The following is a 10326-nucleotide window of genomic DNA, read 5'->3' on the forward strand; positions in this document are numbered from 1 at the left end:
AGTCTCATTGCTAGTTAGCCTCCTAAGTATCTTCTATGTGCCAGGAATCTGACCTGTGAATTTTAGATGCCTAGCCTCCTTTGCAAAGACGCATGTTCTATTACACAGTAACATAATGATCTATTTACTACCAAAACACCCATGTGAACATGTTTATAATAGCTTTTATTTCTCCCATTTTCTCTCCAAGACTATGAAATCTCCATCTTTGGTCTTTTTAAGGCAGAACTTATCTTCCCTATATCCCCTCTTTCAATGAAATTTTCCTCTAATACTGACAAGGACTGAAAATTCTTTACCTAACAGTTAGACTTTTAAAGAGCAAGGACTAACTTGGTAGCCATGTTTGTCTGATGTCATCTGCTGCACTATTTATAGGCAGGACCAGCAGCTTCTCATCAAGCTGATCTCTGGCCATCTCTGCCCCAAGACTCCAGCCTCTAACTCACCAGGATTTCTGAAAGAACATACTGCTCTTTCCCAGGGGTAGACATTAATTACCCCACTGGCCCCAGTAGAAAATGACCTCAAATTTAGGGCACTCTTTCTTTTCAAAGTGGAGGAAATTTTTTAAGTTACAAAAATTTAATCCATCATACAGAAACATTCTGCCCCTTGACCCCTGAGGAATGAAACTGTCAGTTCCTACCTCCTTCAGTTTTTGTTGCTGAAGCTGGGACTTAGATAACTAATTAAAATCCAATTGTTCTCTTAGCAACCTCTTCACTGCCTTAATGCTTACAATACAACTTAACCTAACCAGTCCAAGATTCAGGCAGTTGGGATCCTGACCATCTTTCAATCTCACATGATCAACGATCTTACTTAGAATAATAACACAGTTCCAGCTCTCTTTGCATTCTGATTTTCTTTCCCTCATTGGAGAAAATTTAAAAAACTCATCTTTCTCAAAAAAATAACTATTAAATTACATGCTCTGAGTTGCAAAGCACTGCTCCTTTCCACTGTGTATTGCCTCCTGACAAGATTTGGAGAACTCCCTTTTTGTACCTTTTGTACTTAATCTCGCAATCTCTCAGATAAATTGCTGATCTCAGAATTTAGAATTCTTTATTTTTCCTTCCTTCCTTCCTTCCTTCCTTCCTTCCTTCCTTCCTTCCTTCCTTCCTTCCTTCCTTCTTTAGAGAGAGAGAGAGAGCACAAGAAGGAGAGGGCAGAAAGAGCGGGAGACACAGACTTCAAAGCAGGCTCCAGGCTCCAAGGTGACAGCAGAGAGCCCGATGCAGTGCTTGAACCCACAAACCATGAGATAATGACCTGAGCACAAGTTAGACACTTAACCAAGCCAGCCACCTAGGTGCCCCTAATTTAGGGTTCTTAATCAGAATTTTATCAACTCCATGTTTCCATGAAGAGGTTTCTGGAATATGTTTGTTTGGTTCTCAGAAGCTTCCCACATTTAGGAAAAATCAAAAACCCCAAGGACTTTTCTTCTAGTGAAGAGGCAGAGAAACCAACAGACACAGTAAGACTCTCAATCTTATGTCTTTGCTCAACAATGAACTGACCACTGGAATGCTTTGAAAGAAGTCACTTAGAGCCAAAGAGCTAAAGTAAAGAGTTAGTTGAGAAGTAATATACCACAAATTTGATTTTTATATTCCTTAGGATTCTCTTTTAGCTGGCTCTGGGGGAAAGCAATGATGAACTAGAAATTTTTTGGACACGGTTGCTGGAGCTACACATTTAAGATTCTTCATCATAACAGAGTCAAGTCATTGGCAGGGAGGCAGCATGTGGCAGTGAATAATGCATGGGTTCTAGAGTCAGACAGAGCTTGGCTCTGCAATGTCAAAGAGCTGGGTGATCTGAGACAAGTTACATAATCTCCCTAAACACCCAGAGGGAGAGACCCACCAGATAGGAAAAAACAAGATATCTAAAGGACCAGGCCACAACTCGTGGCACACATAGGCATGCAGCAAATACTGGTTCTCTCACATCCCCTTTCTTCCTGACATTTCTGCCCATTTATTGTAGGCTAGTAGAGAAGTGTTTGAGTTCCACTTCTGCCCAAATGAGATCAGCTGTAGAACGTTGAGCTAGTTGTTTTTATTTTAATGTTTTTATTATTTTTTTTGAGAGAGAGAGAGAGAGAGAGAGAGAGAGAGGCAAAGAGAAAGACGCAGAATCCTAAGCAGGCTCCAGAATCTGAGCTGTCAGCATAGTGGCTCAAGCCTCTTTGAACCTGGGAGACTCTGATGTTAGTGCATATAAACAAACTAGGAAAGAAGCAATTAAAGTTCGGTGGCAGTTACAGCAAAACAGCAGGAAATAAAGCCCAAAGGAGTTTATCCCAATGGCTAATGGTCTAGGTTGAAGAATCCCATTATCAGTGTTCAAATCCAGGCTCCACTATTTTAGTAGCTATCAGATTTGGGAGATCTTACTTACCTTCTCTGTATCATGGTTTCTGTGGCCATAAAATGAGGATAATAGTAACCTACTTAATAGGAATGCTCCGAAATACCGGCTTGTAGCAAGTGCTCTATTAATATAACTGCCGCCATCATCATCATATCTTGTGTCTCTCTCTTATTTTCTTAAATTTTTAAAAATGTTTTTTATTTATAATTGAGAGACAGAGAGAGACAGTGCAAGCAGGAGAGGGTCAGAGAGAAAGGGAGATACAGAATCTGAAGCAGGCTCCAGGCTCTGAGCTAGCTGTCAGCACAGAACCCGATGCGGGGTCGAACCCACAAACTGTGAGATCATGACCTAAGCCGAAGCCAGACACTTAACCAACTGAGCTACCCAGGTGCCCCAATATCATGTGTCTCTTACAAAAGGAAAGCTAAGTTGTGGCTGATAATGAGATGCCTTTTATTTTCTGCATTGAGATGGACGCCATCAATTATCCAGCTGGCACAGAGAGGCTACCCCTCGGTTTATCCAGTGCTTCTGGGGCCTGTCTGTTGGGAGTTCAATGGAGAGGACATAGTTGGTGGAGTGGCCTGTGGTGGAGAGGATGCCTCTCCGGGCACTTGTTTTGTAGACTGGACACACATAAATCTTCTGATGCAGAAACGTCGCACTTTCCCCGGGTTTCAACCAAATAATGGGCAATGGATCATAGAGAATTTTGGGGAAAGACTCCTCGATCTGCATGGTTTTCCTGTCCCAGCGGGCACCTTCTAAGAAGAGTCCTTTTACATAGGCCCCATCTTCTGGGTTACTCTCCATGACTGTTTCTTGTGTGGTTACCTGGAAAAGAGGGAGCTTTAAGTTCCTAAATAGGGCAGCATGAAGAGATTACAAAATTTGCTGCAATGTCAGCCTTTCCCAATATACATTTTCCAGGACGCTGCGGCTTCTGTGATACTACCCCCGCCTTCACAAATGAACCAGGTCTGATTCCTAGTCAGCATGCTGCCCTCATATATGGTAGGCATAGAGAATGCACTAAAGTAGGAGCCAGGGGGCCACATTAACTGCAACTAGCGTGGTGACCTTGCACAATCCTTCCCCTTTCTGGATCTGGATGCATAAAGAGGTTAGAGGCAAATGCATGCTGGTAAAACAGTTGTCTACCAGTGAGAAATAAAGTCTTAATTTGTGCTTTTTGTCAATTTCTATTATGTACATGTTTCAGACTATTAACTATGTAATAACCAGCTGCAACTGGCTCTAGTGAGATGATATGAGCTAGCTCCAGCACAAGACTGATTAGATTCAGAGGTAGTAAAGTCAAATTCTTTAAGGTGAGTGCAGAAAATGGTCCAGATGTAAGAGAATAAGAAGTGGTGGGGGTTATGGTGAACCAGAGGAGACAAGCTTCATTTAAAATCATTCAAATTCTAATCTTTTTGTTATTATGAACAGAATATTTTCTCATTTTTTACTTCTAAGCACTTATTGCTAGAATAGGGAAAGCCTATTTATATATATTTATATTTAACCAGTATCCCTAGTATCCAATCACCATATCAGTATTCTGATACCTATTACCTATCAGTACTCTGATAGGTGTAGTTTGAGTCTTTAGGGTTTCTAGGTACACAACATTTCAAAATCAAAAAAGATGGATTTATATATTTTCCAATATTTATCCGTTATTTTATTACCTTATTGCATTAATTTTAGCTTCATGTTGCCTTCAAAGATTATCAAGTTCATTCGTAAACTAAATTAAGACCTAGCAACCAGTCTGCAACCTTTGGACAAGATGATCTTACTCCTTTCTCTCCATATATGGACAAAGGTGATACTTGACTACTGGCCATTCCTTTGATTTCACTCTAAGCAAAGCACTACCCAGGACCATTAACATCTTTCCAAATGAAGAGTCCACAATGTTAAATAAACAGTAGGGGAGGATGCTTTAATTTTTCTTGGTATAATGATGGCAGCGTTTTCCTCTGGAAAGATTCCTTATATATATACAGTGACAAAGCCTTGGGAATTCTCTGATTCTGTCTGGAGTTACTTTTGAAGCTATTTTTAAGTCATACTAAATACTTCACTTGTACCATCTCAGAAGCATTCGGGTTCTGACACATCCAAATGTTTGGACTCATTAAGAAACAGAAAACACTTCTTTCTTTGGTTGATTCCTTGTGCTGGCCTAACCCAAAGCACATCTACCTCAAACTCAAATCCGATGTGGTCAATGGGGACAGTGTATTTCCGGGCATAATTTTGAGAAACACCGGTCAAAAAACTCTGTGTGAAGTAAAATCCAGAGATCCAAAAGACCACAGGGGGCCCATGGTCAATCCATTCCTGGAGAGTCACAGAAACAAAAATTCAAAATCAATAGCACATCAAAGATAGTTCAAACGTAATGTAAATGAGACCTGTTAAGAACGATGTTTTTTCTCATTTTTTTAAAAATCATCAGCCCTCTGGGTTTAGTTTATATTTTCCTACTTGCCCCCCCCCCACGACTGAATAAAGGTACAAAGTTATATATTTCTATGTTAAGAAAAGCACAGGTGCAAGCTGGTGTCAGGGGCATAACAGAGACCGGCAGGGAGTATAATGGTGGAGACTATGTGCCATATCTAAACTGAGCAACTGCCACTCATCTCATCATTGCTGCCATGCAGGAATGCAGGCCCATTGTTTCAGCTCTTCCTTTTTTGCAGGACCAACATTTGGATTTTTATGTGTAATAATTCAATGTTTACATGCTAACTCAAAAAATTTTAAGTTAAGGGCACCTGGGTGCATCAGTTAAATGTCTGACTCTTGATTTCAGCTCAGGTCACAATCTCACAGTCATGGGATCAAGCCCTGCATCAGGCTCTGTGCTGACCATGGAGCCTGCTTGGGATTCTCTCTCTCCCTCTCTCTCTGCCCCTCCCCTGCTCATGTTCACACATGCACACACTCTCTCTCAAGTAAACTAAAAAAAAATTTTTTTTAATTAGCAAGCAACCAAACCAAATATATCTATTAGGCAAATCTGGCCCATCAGCCACCAGTTTGTGACATTTATTCTAGTTCCTACTTCTTCCTCTATAGGCTTTTATCTTTTCAAAGCCTTTGAAAAGTCTCCCTCCCACCCTCAACTCTGGCAAGACTGCTTCTAGAATGTCCTCTCCACCTGAATTGAGCATGCCAGTTTCCCAGCTGCCCTGACTCCCAGCTACCTGGAAGAAGGCCAGGCGGGCCAGCAGGTCAGCCACATAGCCCCCCAGGGGCTTTAGGGATGGGTAGGACTTGGCCATCCACATGGCTGGCACTTTACCCACGATCATGCTACTGAAGACATCCTCTAGCTCTGAGGACATCAGGACCTGCCCCTTGATGGCTCGGCCAAGATCAATGAGGCTTCTGCGAACCACCTTGGTCAGCCTGTAAGAACAAAGGAGCTGGTTCAGCCAAGGTAGTTTACCCTGCCCAAGTACACTGACTCAGGTCTCCTTTCACTTTTCCCCTCTTTCAAAGGTGAGACAAGTAATACATATTCATGATAGAAAAATTATAAAGATGAGAAAAAATTAAATCACCTGGTATCTCACCACTTAAAGATAACTTTGATGTTTATCTTTCCAAATTTTTCTATATGTAAACATAAGTTATTTTTAATGGTATTAACTATTACTTTTTGTAATCCATTTTTCTCTCTTAGCATATAGGGAGCATCTTTCCAATTCAATAGAGACCTAAATCATCCTTTTTTAAAGACTACAGGGTATTTCATTTTATTTAACAACTTCCCTATTGCTGAAACATGTTATTTCTAGGTTTGTTGTCACTGTAAACAACATTGCTAGGAACATCCATCCTTATCAATCTTTGTGGAAAATTATACTGATTTTCCTATGAAGGGTAGAATTTCTAGGTAACAGGTAATACAATTTGAATGGGTTTGGTCCATATTGCCGAAGTACTTCTTTTTATAGATTGTGAGATCCTTACCTGAGAAAAGGCAGCCCGGGAGATGCCAAGATTGCCTGCCTTTATCTCTGGCCTCTATGTTATGAGGCCTAGCCAAGCCCAGAGGGAATTCACCTGAGAGTGCCAAGGAATATGCCAAAGAATATGCCACCAGAAATAATTTGTCATCTCCAGCAATTTTTGGAATCCCAGCCAAATGGATACGAGAATGATCATATGCAAGAAAGGGATTCCTTTCTGGGCGTGTAATCACTAAATATTCATATTAAGAGGAATTTAAGGGTCAGACATTTGGTTCATGTACTTGGCCGAGGAGTCAAGGGGCAAAGTTATTATCTGAGGAATTATTTCACAGGCCTTTGGCTATTACACCTAAAGACTTACTTGCAAGAGTTTTTCTATTTTTGTAACTATGAGCTCTGCTAGTTTCAAGGTTTTAGGAAGGAACATTTGCCTCGGAAGGCACAATAATGATTCCCCTGAATTGGAAACTGAACTGTCACTTATTTTGGGCCTCTCATACCACATAGAGAACAGGCAAAAAAAAAAAAAAAAAAAAAAAAGGGACTTGGTGAGGATGTGGGGGTGGATTACTCAATGTGATTAATCCTGACCGTCATTGGAAAATAAGATTGCTGTTACCCTATTCTCTTCTATTACAATGACCAGTGGTAGAGGCTAGTGAAGGCCCCTGCAACTACCAAGGAAGAGCTCCAGTGACCTTAGGAGAAGATGGGTGGCAGAAGGAGGAAGCCATTATACTTCTTGTCTGGATGAATGACAACTACATCCCATCATGCCAAAGTATCTGAATCACAGCAGTGCTACTGCATCCTCAGCTCACACCCCATACTTTGCTTTGTTCCCCCATATGGTCAACTGCCTATTGACTCTAGAGTTGACTCTAACCCTAAGGCTGAGAAGGCAAGGAATACTTAGATGATTTCTTCCAGTCCTCTAGTACTTCAAAGCCAGGGATGTCCCTAAAACTAAGCAATGACCAATGAGGCAAAATGTAGACAGTAACAGATGGGGAGCTGGGAGCAGTGAGGACCTTAGACTTGAAGACAGAAGTAATGAGTTTTCTCATTTGGTATAGATGGTCTTTGAGAACCCTTTCAGTTTTATTTAGAAGTCAAATCAAGATGATCTATTGGGCTCTATGCTGCAGTAATTAGAGAAGTAAGGAGGGCCAGAGACCCCTCGCCCCATGGCCAGCCCATCACACCCCTTCCCTACCTATGTGGGGGCAATGGGATGAACTTCTCTCCACCCTTTTCTATATTTGCCCTGATTTCACATATTGGCGAAGTGTATGGGCTTTGGAATCAGATAGCCTGGGTTCAAACTCAGTTCTGTCATCGAATGATTGTATGACCTTTTGCAAGTTACATAACTCTTCTGGGTCTGTTTTCTCACCTATAAAATGGGGGCAGAGGGATTACTAACTGTGCATTTTTATTGGATTATTATGTGGTTTGGATGCAAACACATGCATGGTACACGGACCCACACCCAGCTCTAAGGGCTCAAGAATAGGGGCTCTAACAATTACTTTTACTATGAGTCTGCTTGGTATTGGTTTTAACCTGACTTTACAGGTGTCCTAGCAATGAGTGGAAGAGGATGAGGAAAAAAATTGAATTAACTTTGGGTCAACACATGCTGGGTTGGTCCTATTTATAGCCCTCCCCATGGGTGGGGCAAACCACTTCCTCTGCGCAGCAACCTTTATCAAGTGTACATGTCAGTTACTGACCATGAGATCATACCCCTGCACTCCCACTCCAACAATCCAAGTAAGACCATCCAGCCCACCTGTTGAATCTGATGAGCTCCTGCCTTAGGACGGTGTTCATGGATTCCTCATAGACCACAGGGTACAACTTCACAACCACTTCCAGGTCAAAGTCATCTGGAAGCTTGGAGAGTATGTCCTGGGCCAGCTCCTCAATGACTTCCTTAAAGTACAGACAGTAGACGGGTGACTGAGAAACAAGGTCTGTGCACTGTGGCTTTGTCTGGGTAAACCTGAAGCAGTGAGCACTGGTTTTTTTTTTTTTAATGTTTTATTTATTTTGAGAGAGAGAGAGAGAGAGAGACAGCTTGAGCAAGCGGAGGGCCAGAAAGAGGGGGAGACACAGAATCCGAAGCAGGCTCCAGGCTCTGAGCTAGCCATCAGCACAGAGCCTGACGTGGGGCTTGAACCCACAAACTGGGAGATCATGACCTGAGCTGAAGCTGGACGCTCAACCAACTGAGCCACCCAGGCGCCCCGCACTGGTCTTTTTAATCACAGTCTACAGGACCTTCCTAGGAACTCTCCTACAGAGGCCAATTCTGCCTGAGGGAAAGGGCATCACTAACCTTTTTACCAGTCTTCTGGAGGGCATCACCTCCTGGCCCAGAAAGTAAAATAGCAAAGCAATGAGAGCCCTAGTCTCACATCTTGAAGCAAGGGTCTGAGGGCTGGGCAGATAGCCTCAGGGCAGTGCTGAACCCAGCCAAACTCCTCCTAGGAGAGCATTTCTCACAGCTCTCTCAGCCAGCCCCTCGAAACTAGCTCATGGTACAGATGGGACTCTTGTTCAGTGCCAGTGACTGGACAGGACACCTGGGAAGGTGGTAAGCCATTCCTCAGCAGAGAGCAAGAATAGCCCAGGGCAATGGTGTTGGCCAAGTAAGGGAAGGGACAGGCCTAGAGGAACAAGGAGTAGGACCTGGGTGTGGGAGAGACACACAGCTCTGCCATCCTGTGAATCTGAGAGGCTTGGAACACACATTTTCTTCCCTCGTCCCTCTTCCCACTGTCTGGGGAATTTCCATCCCTAAACTGAGACCAAACAGGCTGCTCTATTGTCATACCTATTATCATTTATGGCACTGTGAGCCAAATCAAGAGAAACCCACAGCTGAGAGGGCTTGCACATGGAGTAGCTCAGAAGGTGGAGAAGGGAAGGAAAGGGAAGGATAGGAAAGAGGAGGGTGCTGTGAAGTCAGGAGATGGTGGTTCTGGATCTGCCTCTGCCTCTGAGTTGAATGCTCTGAAGCAGATCTCTTCCTCTCATTGGGCTCATTTCACCCCCATCTGTAGACTGAGGATGGTGGCCCAGGTCTGTGCCTCATAAAGCATGGACTGCAAGAGGCACCCAAAATGATTCTAGGTGTTTCCAGGACATGGAACAAATCATGTTGAATCACATGGTGAGAAAGTCACTCTCTTTTCAAGTTTCAGCCACCTTTCTGTTTTCATTCTTCCCAAGGACAAAGTCTCAGATCAGTGCTAACTAAATGCTCTGCAACACTGGCTGATCTTCCTCTTTTCACAAGGAGCCAGCGGGGCCTCAGCAACATCATCTGTGAAGAACCTAATAACCGTTTAGCTTTCATCTTCTTTTTGTGGCTGTCATGACTTTATGGAAATGACATTGGGTTTCCATTTATGGCACTGATGTGCAGAGCCTTTTTTTTTAATATTCTATTTTTTAAGTAATCTCTACACACAATGTAAGGCTCAAACTCATGACTCCTAGATCGAGTCGCATGATATGCAGTTTTAAAAAAATGTTTTTAAGCAAAAGAGATTTAGTTTTAAATATTATATAAATATAGTATAGATGATATATGGGTACAGCAACAATTCCTGAGGGTTATATAGGAGCAGCTGACGATCTGGAAATATTACTGCTCTTCCAGCTGTATATTTGAGGACTCTCAGCAGGAAGACCAGAGCACCCATGCCCTGTGGGATCTGCCAGGCCTCCAATCTTAGGCCTTCTAGGTCATCACCCACAACCCTGCATGACCACCAGATGGACAACTGCCTGGGAAATGGAATTATGTCTCCTGCCCGAAGCCCAGTTACCTGAGGGGACTTTCCACTCCCTCCTGACTGCCGAGGGAGGGTCAGCAGCACCCCTTGAAACAGCTGATTGGTTTCCTGGTTGTCCTTGGTGATGT

At 42.8% G+C, this 10326-nt stretch overlaps 1 protein-coding gene across 1 annotated transcript in view; it reads right to left on the reverse strand.

Moving 5' to 3' along the window:
* Positions 1-2827: 2827 nt before the first annotated feature.
* The window catches only part of DNAH3 (dynein axonemal heavy chain 3), a 156437-nt gene continuing 148938 nt past the window's right edge, over positions 2828-10326 (reverse strand). Inside the window, exons 57-61 of the mRNA XM_029949934.1 lie at positions 10232-10324; positions 8185-8327; positions 5616-5820; positions 4606-4743; positions 2828-3225 (exon numbers count right to left, since the gene is read on the reverse strand). Of these exons, the coding sequence (XP_029805794.1) occupies positions 2872-3225; positions 4606-4743; positions 5616-5820; positions 8185-8327; positions 10232-10324 (933 nt within the window). The 3' untranslated portion in view covers positions 2828-2871. The remainder of the gene's footprint in view (positions 3226-4605; positions 4744-5615; positions 5821-8184; positions 8328-10231; positions 10325-10326) is intronic.

Source organism: Suricata suricatta, chromosome 8 (genome assembly GCF_006229205.1).
Source record: "Suricata suricatta isolate VVHF042 chromosome 8, meerkat_22Aug2017_6uvM2_HiC, whole genome shotgun sequence".
Lineage (NCBI taxonomy): Eukaryota > Metazoa > Chordata > Mammalia > Carnivora > Herpestidae > Suricata > Suricata suricatta.